Source organism: Lutzomyia longipalpis, chromosome 1 (assembly GCF_024334085.1).
Source record: "Lutzomyia longipalpis isolate SR_M1_2022 chromosome 1, ASM2433408v1".
Lineage (NCBI taxonomy): Eukaryota > Metazoa > Arthropoda > Insecta > Diptera > Psychodidae > Lutzomyia > Lutzomyia longipalpis.
In genome coordinates, this window is record NC_074707.1 from 39,498,110 (window position 1) to 39,514,090 (window position 15,981).

The following is a 15,981-nucleotide window of genomic DNA, read 5'->3' on the forward strand; positions in this document are numbered from 1 at the left end:
AAATGTTCTAGAGGTGACCTTGAAAATTAGTGAAATATATGTCAACTTATAGCTTATTTCAAGACCTTTCCAAAACTAGTCAATAAATTTCTGTATGTCTTATAAAACCAGAGATATGACCATTTTTATCCAACAGATAGCAGAATTTCACACAAAAAATCAATTTTGTGTCTTCTAATACTCCTCAAAAATCAATTTTGACGCATTAAAATCGTTGTGGAACACCATGATTTATAAAATTTATAAGATTTAAAAATAAGAAGCAACAACAAATCCGCCAGAAATCCAACTTTTTGACGCCAGCATCCCCAAATTATCTAGAACTTGATATTCCTGGAATGAGATTCCCAATCCTGAGGTCACTACATCATTGCCAATGCGTAATGATCACAAATCTATCAAGAAACCGTAAACTTCTTAAACTAGCATCCCCATCATTTGGATGTGGAGAGATCACCATATTCTCCTAAATAAGCAGCAGGAAATACCAATCCGTCAATGTACATTCTATTCCAGGAATAATAATGAGGCAAAATATAAAACAAAATTACGTATTTGAGGTTCATGGCCGCAGATAACCAAGGGAAAAATTAGATAAAAAATGCAAGAAGCAATCTTAAGCAAATCATCATGCACTGATGACAGTCTTAAGATTACTTAAGAATTCTTAAGACTTGCTGAAAGAGCACTGAATGCTTCTGAAGAATTTTCCGGGGGTGTTTTGGGGAAAGTCACTCAGGAAAATATTTTTCCAATTTTTTCCATCAGTTTATGAAAATTCTTGGTGGAAAATTAGCGACTTTTCACGTGAAAAACGCGAAAATTCGCTTTAAGCAAATCATCATGCACTGAACTTTGCTTAAGAATTCTTAAGACTTGCTGAAAGAGCACTGAATGCTTCTGAAGAATTTTCCGGGGGTGTTTTGGGGAAAGTCACTCAGGAAAATATTTTTCCAATTTTTTCCATCAGTTTATGAAAATTCTTGGTGGAAAATTAGCGACTTTTGACGTGAAAAACGCGAAAATTCGCTTTAAGCAAATCATCATGCACTGAACTTTGCTTAAGAATTCTTAAGACTTGCTGAAAGAGCACTGAATGCTTCTGAAGAATTTTCCGGGGGTGTTTTGGGGAAAGTCACTCAGGAAAATATTTTTCCAATTTTTTCCATCAGTTTATGAAAATTCTTGGTGGAAAATTCGCGACTTTTCACGTGAAAAACGCGAAAATTCGCTTTAAGCAAATCATCATGCACTGAACTTTGCTTAAAAATTCTTAAGACTTGCTGAAAGAGCACTGAATGCTTCTGAAGAATTTTCCGGGGGTGTTTTGGGGAAAGTCACTCAGGAAAATATTTTTCCAATTTTTTCCATAAGTTTATGAAAATTCTTGGTGGAAAATTAGCGACTTTTGACGTGAAAAACGCGAAAATTCGCTTTAAGCAAATCATCATGCACTGAACTTTGCTTAAGAATTCTTAAGACTTGCTGAAAGAGCACTGAATGCTTCTGAAGAATTTTCCGGGGGTGTTTTGGGGAAAGTCACTCAGGAAAATATTTTTCCAATTTTTTCCATCAGTTTATGAAAATTCTTGGTGGAAAATTCGCGACTTTTCACGTGAAAAACGCGAAAATTCGCTTTAAGCAAATCATCATGCACTGAACTTTGCTTAAAAATTCTTAAGACTTGCTGAAAGAGCACTGAATGCTTCTGAAGAATTTTCCGGGGGTGTTTTGGGGAAAGTCACTCAGGAAAATATTTTTCCAATTTTTTCCATCAGTTTATGAAAATTCTTGGTGGAAAATTAGCGACTTTTGACGTGAAAAACGCGAAAATTCGCTTTAAGCAAATCATCATGCACTGAACTTTGCTTAAGAATTCTTAAGACTTGCTGAAAGAGCACTGAATGCTTCTGAAGAATTTTCCGGGGGTGTTTTGGGGAAAGTCACTCAGGAAAATATTTTTCCAATTTTTTCCATCAGTTTATGAAAATTCTTGGTGGAAAATTAGCGACTTTTCACGTGAAAAACGCGAAAATTCGCTTTAAGCAAATCATCATGCACTGAACTTTGCTTAAGAATTCTTAAGACTTGCTGAAAGAGCACTGAATGCTTCTGAAGAATTTTCCGGGGGTGTTTTGGGGAAAGTCACTCAGGAAAATATTTTTCCAATTTTTTCCATCAGTTTATGAAAATTCTTGGTGGAAAATTAGCGACTTTTCACGTGAAAAACGCGAAAATTCGCTTTAAGCAAATCATCATGCACTGAACTTTGCTTAAGAATTCTTAAGACTTGCTGAAAGAGCACTGAATGCTTCTGAAGAATTTTCCGGGGGTGTTTTGGGGAAAGTCACTCAGGAAAATATTTTTCCAATTTTTTCCATCAGTTTATGAAAATTCTTGGTGGAAAATTAGCGACTTTTGACGTGAAAAACGCGAAAATTCGCTTTAAGCAAATCATCATGCACTGAACTTTGCTTAAGAATTCTTAAGACTTGCTGAAAGAGCACTGAATGCTTCTGAAGAATTTTCCGGGGGTGTTTTGGGGAAAGTCACTCAGGAAAATATTTTTCCAATTTTTTCCATCAGTTTATGAAAATTCTTGGTGGAAAATTAGCGACTTTTCACGTGAAAAACGCGAAAATTCGCTTTAAGCAAATCATCATGCACTGAACTTTGCTTAAGAATTCTTAAGACTTGCTGAAAGAGCACTGAATGCTTCTGAAGAATTTTCCGGGGGTGTTTTGGGGAAAGTCACTCAGGAAAATATTTTTCCAATTTTTTCCATCAGTTTATGAAAATTCTTGGTGGAAAATTAGCGACTTTTGACGTGAAAAACGCGAAAATTCGCTTTAAGCAAATCATCATGCACTGAACTTTGCTTAAGAATTCTTAAGACTTGCTGAAAGAGCACTGAATGCTTCTGAAGAATTTTCCGGGGGTGTTTTGGGGAAAGTCACTCAGGAAAATATTTTTCCAATTTTTTCCATCAGTTTATGAAAATTCTTGGTGGAAAATTCGCGACTTTTCACGTGAAAAACGCGAAAATTCGCTTTAAGCAAATCATCATGCACTGAACTTTGCTTAAAAATTCTTAAGACTTGCTGAAAGAGCACTGAATGCTTCTGAAGAATTTTCCGGGGGTGTTTTGGGAAAAGTCACTCAGGAAAATGTTTTGGGAAAATTATGATAATTTTTAGCCGTGCTTTTGAGTGTCAGTTAGTTCAATTCTTTAGCAGAAAAAAAGGTATAAAAATGAAAAAAAAAGAACACCTTACTACACTTGAATTTGTCTTTAAAAATAGCGTTTTGTTTTTTTTTAAATTGATAAGTAAGTACCATTTTCTATTCTTAAGTTTAAAAAAATGCTCTTGATAGTCTTAAGACATCGAAAATCTTAAAAATCATCAAAAAATATTACATTTAGCCTTCTAATTCAGTCTAACTTAAGAAATCTTAACTTTTCTTAAGTTTTCTTAACTTTTCTTAAAAAATCTGAAGTTTTCTTAACTTTTCTTAAGTTTTCTTAACTTTTCTTAAGAAATCTTAAGTTTTTCTTAAGAAAACTTAAGAAATCTTAAGAATTCTTAAGATTTCTTAAGACTGTCTGAATGGTGAATTTCACCCATTGACAATCTTAACATGTCTTGTCCGCATTCTTCACTCTCTATACTTAAGTTTAAGGAAGTATATTTAACATGAAAAGGTATTTTAAATTTAAATATTCAATCATATTAAGTAATAATGGTAATAAAAAAAAATTACAAGAATCACCAAGTAAAAACCACTATGAGAGATAAAAATAAAATAATAATACCAATTAACTATGCAATTTTCTTTCTCAATTCTCTTGCAACATTTACATGATGCGAAGAATGAAAATTCTTCACTTTGCCATTAACATTTCTCTATGCATAGAGTCTGAGTATAAGAGAATTCGAGCCGGCTTTCTTGACTCTTATGAGCTTTAAAGATAAAAAATTACATTTACTTAAAATTTCCGCTGTTTCAGGTGTTTCAAAGACGTTGAAGGACATTTAAAAAGCCTAAAACAGCTTTATTTTATTGCCTAGAAAATTGTTAATTAACAACAAAAAATAAGAATAAAACTCTACAAAAAAATTTTAATATATTTTTGCAAAAAAATCTCACGAGAGAGTGATGCTGGCTGACAAGACGGGAAAGGTAAATGAGACAAAACACTTTGAAATAAGATTTAAAAAAAACACCAAGATGACGAAAATATATAGAAAAAAAATGAAATTGCGCTCAATGGTAAAATATCTCCTTATTTACCAAGTGCCACACTCTCGTTTTGTCGTGTCTATTGCCACACAGCACTGTACAATATTGTAAGAACAGCCCCACACTGTGAGTCCACACACTCGGCAATTTTATATATATTTGAAATTACACGGCTTTTTCGCCACTACAAAAAACCTTTCTCGAATTGCCGTGTCGAAATATCAACTATAAAGTTTATAATTAAAAAAAAACAAAATCTCTGTTTTGTCCTGCGCTGTTCACAAGAAAACAAGATCACTCCTCATCCAATCCATCTATATAAAGTTCCTTTGTAGCACAAAAGGATCACGCGCACGATTAAAAATTGATGATTCAAACGCACAAGATAAAAAAAAAAACAACTTCTACAGAAGCTCCCAGATCGCGGAGACTCCAAAAGTATTATTTTATAAAAAAAATTCCTCCAACTGTTCAGATGAACGATCGTGAACCAACTGGCGCGGGCTCTGAGCGCGACTCCGCCACTCGATTGCGATGCCTTCACCACAACACTCGCGGATGGAATTGAGCGAATGGTTTTGCAATAAGCGCCACACGGCTCTATACAATTCACAACCTTTCTCGATTTTTCCTCTCGCACATGCATCGTTGGTCTCTGACACCGTCGTCATTCCGGTGGGCGAGTGGCATTTTCATCTCGCATGAGCCCCGGGTGTTTTAAACTACGGAGTCTTCCTCCGGATGCACTGGAGATCGCTTATTGTGTGACTCACCTGCAATACACAGAGAGAGCGTGAAATGCGAGAGAGAGAGACGCTTTTAATTTAATCTTAATGGGTCAGCTCGCGTGCATTCCCTACAGTGATAGATCCATTGCTATGTGGGTGGCTAGGCTATGCATAAATAATAATTAGAGAGGAAGAGAGCCCTCGGCTGTGGTGATACTTGACATTGTGATAAAATCAGATGACACCTGAAGATAAAGATTCTAATGTAAATACCTTTTATTGGTTGTTAGAGAAGCATCTGCTATTATTTTTACGACGTAGCACAACAATTCCAAGCAATATTTCCGGATTGTTAATAAGAAAAAAATTATTAAAATCTTGAAAGCTTTTAAAAATTAATTTTTGACCTTTCTATACAATAAATCATATAGAGTAAATAGAAAGAATCTCTAGAATGTTATTAAAGTTTTCTCAATCTTTTTATATATTTTATTGCGACCTTCATCAGGGGCTAAAGTTGAGAAAATTAAAAAGTAAAAGACGTAAAAGACTTTAATATTGTTTTACCTTTAAATTAAAGTAAATCAACTTTAAAAAAAGTGTGATAATTAGTTTGTTCTTTCGTAATCTTATGTAACTTCCTAATTAAAATTCTAAGTTGTTACAGAGCTTAATGGGAGGGTGCAAAGAATTCCTAATTAAAATATTTCCTTACAAGTATTTTCCGTAGATGGAAAAACACGGAAACCTAATAAATTTGAAGCTTCTTAAGATCCTGAAGATTGAATATTTTCTAAGAATTTTAAATTAATTAGGAACCTACGAAAAAGTATTGCTCCATAGGTCCGTGCCGTTATGCCGTACTCTTGGTCTTTAGATTTTCTTTAGAATAGAACAGAATTAAATTATTCTGAATATTTCATTTAATTCCAATTGATGAATTTCTAAAATTATTCCAAAATAGCCTTTAGAACTAAAGAGAATGTTTCTTGGAATAGCCACCAAAGAAGTCAAGGAATCTTCTTAATTTTCAATGGAATATTCTGTAAGAAATATTTGAAGATTCTTTCAATTATAGAGCTTTTTTATAACTCAAAGAATCAAGCTTTTTAGCAATATTCTTGCATAGTTCTTGAGGAGAGAACTTTATGAAATATAAATTGAACCCATTGATTTTATTGCACCTTGACATGCTTTTTAAGGGCCTCTCTGCAATATGATGACCTTTCCGTGGTATTTGACTGCAATTTAGAGCCCACATCTGGGGGGCTCTGCACGATCACGGCAAGTCACGCAGAACCTTCCGGACAGCGGGCAGGGGACACATTCTGGTGGGGTTCCCTCAAAACACTGGCTCGCGTGAACTCCCATGACTTCCTCTCATTGTTTTTTCGTGCATCAATCATACGAGCATTTCATGATCAACTCGCAATGCTTGGTGGCACTTTATTTTTTGCTGATTATTTATTTTACGCGAGTTTTTCCTGGACCGTGAAAATTCTTTTTTTGGCAGATGAAAAATCTTATTGCGTTTTTGTCTGTTTACTTTTCGTGTGATTTTGTGCGTCAAAAATTGGATTAGCTACAGAAACAAAAAGCATTACCTTTCTCCCGATTATTTAGGTAATTGATTTTGCAATTGGAAACTTCATTCACTTTACACAATCACTTGATTTTTAATGGGAAAATTCAACAACATTTTCTCGAAGTTTTTTCGCGATTTGTTGACAAAAACGATAATTTCGAAAACCACCGCGGTATTTTTTTGGCGCTGTTGGTGAATGGAGAGGAAGTGAGACAAAGATATATTTTCTCATGCCATCTCACCTTGATTCTCTCAATCGAACGTGACTGTTTCTGTTTCACTTGCACGGAAATTTGTGCAATTTTCTCGCGTTTTCCGTAGAATTTTTCAAAGAAATTGGGTTTTTCTTACAAAAAATTAATTTAAATTTTTTTTCCACACACAACTCCACTCGACTACAAAACGCAGGAGTGAGACGGAGCTATTTCTACACGATACCATCTCACCTCATTCAGTTTCCACAATTCCCACTTGGCGGAAAATTTAAATGCAGCATGTTGAGTGATTTTTTTAACGGACAAAATTAATCGATTCCCGAGAACATTTTCCAACTCAATTTCCCAAATTTTCCAATAAGAATAAAAGAGAAAACTTCTTTCTCTGCTATAAAATTCATTGAGAACACCTACGCATGAAGAGATGCAATTGATTTTCCAAGTCATGCTACGGGAAAATGCGTCGCGCGTGGAAAATTAAAGTGCACACCGAGTCAAGCAAAAATCCATCAGGTTGAACAGCGGTGGAGCAGTTGTATCCTGACCGTTGCCTAGTCTACAAGCAAATAACAACAAGAAAGGATAAGGTGTGCCTTTAGTGGTGGAGCATAAAAAACCCATAGTTTGCTTTCTCCCCTTGTTCAATTAGGTAATGGACAAATGGTTTGGAGAGAAACGGTGAGAAAAATCCTTAAGGAAAACTCCTGAAAAATCCCATTTTAATTTGCTTCTTTTATATCCTGCAGGTTGTGGCTTTTTGGTAATCATTTGCCGCTTCTGCCGAGGAGGTAAGTAAAGTGCAGAAAATCCCTCAAAGTGCCCTAAAAGCTCCACAAACAAATATTCAAAGAAAAAATCCGTGGGAAATCGCAGAGCTTTAACATTTGGTCAGTTGGAGTTGTCCATTCCTTGTGTCCTTTCTATCGATTTATTCTGCTAACTTTCGAAAGGTCATTAAGAGTGAAGAGTGCTGTAGTCCTCCTCTTGTCTTTATGAGAAAATGATTGACCATGTCTTTCGTGACTCCTTCATAATTTCTTCTCGTGCCGTGTGTCCAAAATAGGTGTTCATGCGGCATCGATTTTCCCTCCTGTATGTATAGCAAATTGCAGGAAAATTTATGCAAAAGTCCGTCAGAATATTAAAATTCCTTCACATCGTCCTTGCAAGGACCTCTCCTAAAATGTTTTCTCACTTCGTGGAAGTTTTAAGGACATTAAAATATTTTCTGGGAATTATTTTGCAAATTAAGAAGGAAAATTGATTACTACGTAGGGCCATGGAGGTTTAACCTTAAGCCTTGACTTTGTATACCTTGTATATGCTAATTAAGGGTTGTTGCGGGGGTGGATTAATGATCATTTTTGTTAGATGAATTATTGATGTTTGTGCTTTGGTTAGCTTTGCTCTGATTGCATGAATAAATTAAGAGAGAATAAGGGAAAATAAATGATTAAAATCCTTAAAAAATAAAATTCAAATGAAAGGAAAAAGTTAAATATTTTTTAAAGTAAAATTTTATTAATTTTCTTTATCTTGGATTAGATTAATGTCTAATTTTCCTTAATTCTTACCTTCAAAGCACCCCAATGAGCTACCAAAAAATTGAATAAAATCCCCAAAGAAACTCCCACCCTATTCAGGAATTTTAGGGAGCAATACAGGCAAAACATGATCCCTAAAAAAGAATTTTTTACACTTGCTCAAATCACACAAAAAACAAATAAATAAATTCCTCAAACATTCACCCCTTTCAACCCCCGCATAGTTATATTTTATTGAAGTGCAATACTCCTCTCCTCACCCTTCCTGGAGGATCCTGCTGCGGAAATTCCTACACTGCGTCCCTCTGTGAGTTATCGATATCACTTTCAATATACACGAAACACGAGCTGTAAAAAATAAGCTCCCAACACAAATTCATTGAACCCTTCCTTAACTCTGTAAAGAAATAACTTCCGAAAACCATTTCCCATCCCCATCTGCAATTTTTCCACACCCACGTGCGCCCTAAGAATAATTTAAGGGGGAAGTGCGAAAATAGCCTGTGAGTTGGAAAATTGATATGAATCGTCCGGCAGGTCACGAGGGAGTAGCCGCATGGATCGATATGAGAAGCTTTCGAGGCTCGGTGAGGGCTCCTATGGTATTGTCTACAAATGCCGCGACCGAGATTCCGGAGAATTGGTGGCTGTGAAGAAGTTCGTGGAGTCTGAGGATGATCCGGCCATTCGGAAGATTGCTCTGCGTGAAATTCGCCTGCTGAAGAATCTCAAACATCCCAATCTTGTCTGCCTGCTGGAGGTTTTTCGTCGCAAGCGGCGTTTGCATCTTGTCTTTGAGTTCTGTGAGCACACAGTCTTGCATGAATTGGAACGGCATCCGCAGGGATGTCCGGATAATCTTACAAAACAAATCACATACCAGACACTTCTCGGGGTGGCGTACTGCCATCGTCAGGGGTGCCTCCATCGTGACATAAAGCCAGAGAATATCTTGCTTACTGCCCAGGGGCAGGTGAAGCTGTGTGACTTTGGCTTTGCCCGGATGCTGACCCCTGGGGAGAATTATACAGACTACGTTGCTACACGATGGTATCGTGCCCCTGAACTTCTCGTCGGGGACACGCAGTACGGTACTCCGGTGGATGTTTGGGCCATAGGGTGTGTCTTTGCAGAACTCGTGCGTGGGGAAGCCCTCTGGCCGGGCCGTAGTGATGTGGATCAGCTCTACCTCATACGACGCACCCTGGGTGACCTCCTGCCGCGGCATCTCACCATCTTCAGCCAGAATGACTTCTTCAAGGGGGTCACGCTACCCATACCGCCCACAATTGAGACACTCGAATCCAAAATGCCGCCACGCACCCTCCAGAACCCCCTCATGATCGATTTCCTCAAGGTAAGTCGCCGCGCGGCTAGTTCATCTTTTATGCATGCCCTGCCCCGTTGCGTGGGCAGATGAAACGAGATTCATTCTGTCTGCTCCCAAAGGGGGGATGTACCCCTCTCTCTCATTGAAATTGGATGCTTTATGAATTTTTTATGCTTCACTACTCATGAAAAAGTTTTTCCAGTTTTCCTTTTCACCCCTTCTGCACGCTGCATTAGCTGCACATTAACATTGTTACATTTAGGGGTAATTGAAGTGGCATTGAAAGGTCAAAGGTACCTATTCTTGGACTTATTGGACCCTTCGTCTTGTTCTTAAACGTTTTAATTGATAGCGAGACCGGGGTAAAAAAAGTCAGTTGAAAATTTTCAAATGCCAATTTCTCCCAAATTATAATTCGGAAAAATCTTAAAAAATTATGATGGAAAGCTCTACCAACCTTCAATACTTGACTGCAATTTGGAGATTATACGAGCAATAGTTTAGGAATAAAAAAAATAAAATTTTGGGCCTATTTCCCAAACTTTTGTGTATTGAAGAAAATCGTTCTCTGAAACTTTTCTTTTAGCGATTTTCCAATCTGATAATTTTTCTCACTAGCTGGGTTAATGTAGAAAACGTTGCCTAGGTGTATTTTTCACTAACCTTTAATAAGTTTTCTGTAGGTACAATTATTTGTTTTTGACATATTTTCTAACCATTTGTTGCAAAATGGGGTGATTGAGAAAATCGCAAAATTCTCTGTTTTAGTGGGTATAAAAGTGAAATTCCTTGTTGCGGATCAAAAGGTGAGAAGTTTAGCTATCAACTACTATCAATCTCTCAGGTGGAAAATCATTGGAAATGTCGGAAAATTCCACCGACTTTATTTACCCCACTGATGACAATATTTACCCGCCGAGTTTTAAAAAAAAAGTCAGAAACAGAAGGGTTCAGGAAAAGCTCGAAAACTCATATTTCCCGTGGAGATAGGGAAAAGCGATCTGAGACAAAGTTGTAGGCCAGGAAATTTCCTATGAAAATGACTTATCGAGGAAATTCTCTTGCCCTTGGGGAATCTTTTTTGCCCGGGTCTCCCCTAAAGAATTTGAATTTTCGTTTAAAAAATTCATAACTTTATGAATCTTTGAGGAAAATCCTTTCTGGCCAAGAAAAGTTCTTTTAGTTCTCACTTCAATTTCCTCCTACAATCATCCCTCATTCAAAAGGAATAAAAAGGATTTAAATTCCCTTTATTTTATCATAGAAATGCCTGGATAAGGATCCCGGAAAACGATGGAGCTGCGAGAAACTCTCAACGCATGCCTATTTTGAGGATTATGCCGCAAAAATGGGATCAACAATTGCCGCCAAATCTCCAGCACGGGAGAAGGTTAAGGTGTCTAGTGAATTTTGTGTTCTTCTCTGAAATTTACTTTTCTCTCTCCACAAAATTGACGAAATTCTCTTTATTTTTTCTCTCTGTTAAATAAACAAAAACCAAATGTTCTTTTGTAAATATTGCAACGACTTTGCAGAGCTCGCTGCCCTCCTTGTTGCCCGGTCCCAACCAAGAAGTGCGAATACCGCAGAAAAATGTGATTTTGCGATCTGAGCAACATTTACCGACCATTTGAGATTACAAATTCCACGGCAAATCTCCCGCGCACTCCTTTTTTTTTGTGTAAAAACATGTTGATTTTGTTGATGGAATGAATAAAATAATTGTGAAAGAAAAAAATCTCTTTGGTGTAGCTCTTTCATCTTAAAATGTTATTTTCTTCATCTTCAATAATATAATAATTTTTGTTTTACGTTCTTTGACCAAAAAAAAAAGAAGAAAATCATCCTCACAGTGGGCGCGATATAATTTATAGATTTCAGATAATAATAATAAAGATCAAAAGAATAAATCGTGGTCTCACCATCAATCGGACTTAGTTTCACCTTTATCACTCGGCTGAAATTTCTGCAGTCGCCTCTGACGCAATTCCGACATTTCTGATGTCTCAGCAACAGGGATGATTTCAGCAAAGCCCACCTGACTCGTCCCAGGATCCTCGGTGCGTATGCTTGGCTCTTCGCTTCCGATATCCTCCAATTTAACTACATTCTCATCCACCTTCGATGTACTCGCCTTTGTGGTGCTCTCCCCATCAGCTGGAGGCCTTTCAGGCACTCTCTCGGGTGTTGCAGAAGTTGACGCAACTGCAGCATCCACGGGAGGCTCTGGCTGAGGAGCTGCTGTCGTCGTTGCTGACGTACCTGGCACGGGGAGAACGTTATTCCCCAGAGGAAATTGCGTATTTATGGCTGAGTACTGATTCATCAGGATCACCGAAGCATCCAGCATTGTTTGAATATTCCGAAGGAGCTGTGTGAAAGACAAATTAAATAAACCATTTATTGCTCAAGAACACGCAAAGTACACTCAAACAATTATATTTTGGTTATTTTCCTATCTTATCATTAATGCACAGTGGGAAAGTCCATTAAAAATCACTTTGAATGGTTTAAAAAAAAAATGGATTGGAACTCACCTTGATTCTAGCTTCAACATTCCTCCTTTCTGTACCTTCGAGAGCAACGAGTTCCTCATCCGTTAGCGTGTCCAGGGAGGGTGGCATTGGTGGTGGAGGTACAAGATAGGGTGCCATCATGGGGAATCCAGCCATTGGGGCTGCACCACCAATGGGTGGTGGCAGGAAAGGTGGGAAAGCTGCAGAAGTTCCCGTTGCTGCGGGTGCTCCCTGTGCCCCGGCAGCCACATTTGGTGGGAAGACGGGAATTCCCCCGATTGGTGGTTGTCCAGGAGCCACTGGATTGGCACCCTGTGGCACTTGTGCATTCCCCGGCTGAGCTGGTCGATTGCCAGCATTCGGAACAATCCGGGCAGCCTGTGGGGCCGCCGGAGCTGCTGGCACGGGTGTTCGCAGAATATTGAGACGACATGTTGGGCATGTCTGCTGGCGCTGGAACCACGATCGCAGGCAGGCCGTGTGGAAGATATGCCCACAGGGTAGCTTCTTCGAGTGACTCACCATGTCCTCCCGGCAGATGATGCAAATATTATCGGACATTTGGAGCTCTTCGGGTGTTGCATCCGGATACAGGGTGTTCATGTTGCGTATGGCTCTACGTGACAGGATCACGTCATTTAGGGCCTTTTTGAAGTTCCTACAGAGCACAGAAAGAGAACAGAAGGTTCCTCTTGAATTACTTTTCACATCTCCCACTGGAGCAACGCACACACAAAAAAAAAGAAGAAAAAATCTGCTGAAGTTCAATGAGAGAATTTTATCACTGATCTGAGCCGCTTATCGCTTTACACGCTTTACCAATGAAAAACTCTTCTGAAATACGCTTTAGCAAATAAAAAGGAGGGGCGGACAATTTAATTGTTGGTGGATGGAGGGACGAACAAATTGAGGGTTTTATTTAATTTCTAGGAATTAGAGAATTACGATTAGAAGTAATTTGAAGACTTCTTGAAGATATTTTTCAAGAATCAACGAAAAGATGAATTAGAGAAGAAATAGAGCAGTTCCTTTGAAAATATTACTTATCAACCTCTTTGATAGACCCAAAAAAGTGAAGTGAAGCTCAAGGCTAAGCGGAGAAGGTCTAAAATGGAAAGTTGCGGCTTCCTCAAGTAAGTAGTTAAAAGAAGCATCCCAAGGACTCACCTGATTGTGTAGTACATTGGTCGGAAAGCAAAGAGAGGCAGTGTGTAGGTCCTGACCATTATGACGACAAAAAGTACGTAGAAAACGACGCGGATGAGGCCAATAATGAGCTCCGTGTAGAGAAGGAAGACCGCCTTGTTCTCCCATGGGCTCTCCGAACGCAATTCCATGGCATGGAGGAAGTATTTGATGGTCGTATTGGTGACCATTGTGACGAGGATGGCGTATTCAAAGCCAAAGACAAGCTGTACGGAAGCTCCTTTGGAGATGGTGGAATTGTAGGCGTATGTGAGCATCATGTAGTCAAGAATACCCAAAAAGGACACCAATGCGGCCACTCTGACGTGGAAGAGCCATCCGATCACGGGACTTCTTTCCATCTGAAGGAGAAAAAAATCAGAAATTAGGATCTACAATGTTCCTTCTTCATCTTTTGAGGACTCACGTAGTCCACGCGATCCTCAGCCAGCCAGTGGAATGACTTGAGAAATAGGAGAACCGTGAAGAGTGCAATGAATTTCGGATTGAAATCATCACGAAAGACAGTAAAGGCGAGGCAGGTTTCCGTCAGGGCGTACCAAAATCTCTCCATAAGGTGTTCAAATTCAGCTGCTCGCAATGTTCCCAGGAAAACCTGCAATTTGTAACCGTAAATCGAAATTCCCGGAATGACCTCTCCATTGTCGCAGCTTTTTTTTTCTTTTACCTTTCGCATGAGTTTCCCCAGCATCAAAACGAGCACCATTGATTGGATGTAGATAACCTGAAAGGAGCATAAGATCTGGGTGATTCCCTGCCATCTAGGGGTGCTTCCTGACCATATCTTACCGCCATACTAGGATTGGATTTCGTGATGTAGACGACAGATGGATAAAACTGTTTCTTCTGATAGTACGCATTCCCAATTACAGCCGCCGTGAGCCCCAACGTCACCAGAGACACTCCCACAGAGCGCATCTTGAGGATTTGTGCAGCCAGGAGGCTGATACTCTCGAAAAATATGTTAATGTTGCGAAAATGATGCAAAATTGCTGGGAGAGCTCGCGGAAAAACAAAAGTACACGTCAGACGTCAAAAAGTGATTTAAACCCAGCTGGCACGTTCCATAAAAAACCTTCATCCCACTAAACAAAACTTGCGCAATGTTTAAATGAATGTTTGAGGCCAAATTGAGTGAATGTGGGACTGTTTAAAAAAATGCTTTTAACACCGAAGGACAAAACTGGTACTTGGTACCAATTTGAATCTTAAAATTGTCATAGAATAAAATCTATTGGACTTATCTTGATGAATTTAGTATTGTTACGAGCGCCCCTTTTGGAGAGTGAGTAGCAAATCATCACGAAAGTTGCAGAACCGGATTGACGTACGGTTCATGAGAGCCAAGAGAAAAGAACACGAATCGAATAGAAAGGGTCTGCCTTGGTCTATCGTAACGCGCGCACGCGAGCAAAGTGAGTGAGCAAATATTCTACGTGAAGTGCGCAAGGACCTTCCGGAACTACCCTCAAGGAAGCTACGCATTGTGAGGAAACTCTACAGGCGTCTCCGGCACCTCCAGACGCCCCTCGACGCCACTTGCCCATCGAGAACTTCCACGTGGCCCTTGGTGCCTCAGCATGCCCACGTTCTAGCCCAACCGCTAACGCCCACGCTACTGATGTGCGCCCCATTATCGCCAGAGACCCGTGGGGCCCTGCCATTGGGGAATGTCTCCCCACCGAGGCCCTCAGGCCGCCTTCCCGGACAATCTCTGGCCGCCACGTGGAGTGCCTCCGGCCTCGTCGATGAAGACGTCCTTTTGGTGGCACTTTCGGCTTTCACCCTTCATCGGGTCACGCCTTATGCCATCAGGGGGAAGCAGGAGCTTCCCTTCCTTCGTGAGAATTACCATTCACCCTTCCGGAAATGCCACACCGTAGTGATGACGACACAGTGCTCTCTCGCTCGCTCTTCAAGCGACGCGTTATTGAAATCGCCACCAATACACCGGGCGACAAACTTTATGTGCAATAGACGGAATAAATGTAATTGTGTACCGTGGAAAGTCAGTGTTCTTAATCTCCTTCGGTCTCCCTCTGGAAAACACCCCCAGCCGTTACAGTATCTATGTGTAGGGAATTTTAATTACTTTCAGATAGCAAAAAGAAAATCTCTAAAAAAGTCTTTTCTTTGGAAGATAATTGAGGTCAAAGTCAGAATCCAACGCGGAGGATCAAATTGGTAATAACTACCAGTCAAAATCCCATACATTTTAGCCATGGTTTTGAGGTTATGTTTCCCCATATTTCCCAAAAAAAAGTTTTCTTGTTCACTTTTCCTGGGTGAAAATCATTAATATGGAATAATTTTATTGCCGGAAGTGACTAAAAAGTTACTTGAAGAATCAAAGTTTGTGATGATTTAGGCGCAATAATAAATTAAGCAAAACTGCAGCTAAAAAAGTCGTTTGAATTGGCATTTTTGCATTGATTCTACGCAATTTTTTTTCAGTGACGATTTTCTTAATTAAATATTTAGTAATTAGGTGCAGGAATGCTTGAAGGGGATCGAGAATTTGTGAAACTTTCGATCCTCGTTCAATAAACTGAATAATAATTAATTATTGAGCATATTTTATCAACTGGTACTTTGTACCAATTTGATCCTTCGCG

The 15,981-nt window shown here is 39.0% G+C and overlaps 3 protein-coding genes across 10 annotated transcripts in view; 1 reads left to right on the top strand and 2 right to left on the bottom strand.

Annotated features, from left to right (window-relative positions):
• The window catches only part of LOC129787283 (cell growth regulator with RING finger domain protein 1-like), a 35,917-nt gene extending 28,584 nt beyond the window's left edge, over nt 1-7,333 (bottom strand). Inside the window, exons 1-2 of one of the 8 annotated variants that reach the window (XR_008750208.1) lie at nt 6,155-7,333; nt 4,294-5,015 (exon numbers count right to left, since the gene is read on the bottom strand). The gene's annotated coding sequence lies outside the window, so the exon portion shown is untranslated. Of the gene's footprint in view, nt 1-3,622; nt 5,216-6,154 lie in introns of all 8 variants that reach the window. The other 7 variants (XR_008750209.1, XR_008750213.1, XR_008750211.1 and 4 more) reach the window with 7 other exon arrangements.
• Nucleotides 7,334-7,376: 43 nt separating this feature from the next.
• Nucleotides 7,377-11,382, top strand: LOC129787284 (cyclin-dependent kinase-like 1). The gene is made up of 5 exons (XM_055822743.1): nt 7,377-7,448; nt 7,517-7,558; nt 8,852-9,671; nt 10,909-11,040; nt 11,180-11,382. Exons 1-5 carry the CDS (start codon nt 7,423-7,425, stop codon nt 11,276-11,278), a joined length of 1,119 nt encoding a protein of 372 aa, XP_055678718.1. The 5' UTR covers nt 7,377-7,422; the 3' UTR covers nt 11,279-11,382.
• A 4-nt stretch (nt 11,383-11,386) lies between these two features.
• Nucleotides 11,387-15,649, bottom strand: LOC129787280 (E3 ubiquitin-protein ligase HRD1). The gene is made up of 6 exons (XM_055822737.1): nt 14,156-15,649; nt 14,034-14,090; nt 13,773-13,961; nt 13,328-13,707; nt 12,182-12,818; nt 11,387-12,015 (listed from the first exon to the last, which is right to left on the bottom strand). Exons 1-6 carry the CDS (start codon nt 14,282-14,284, stop codon nt 11,569-11,571), a joined length of 1,839 nt encoding a protein of 612 aa, XP_055678712.1. The 5' UTR covers nt 14,285-15,649; the 3' UTR covers nt 11,387-11,568.
• Nucleotides 15,650-15,981: the final 332 nt, after the last annotated feature.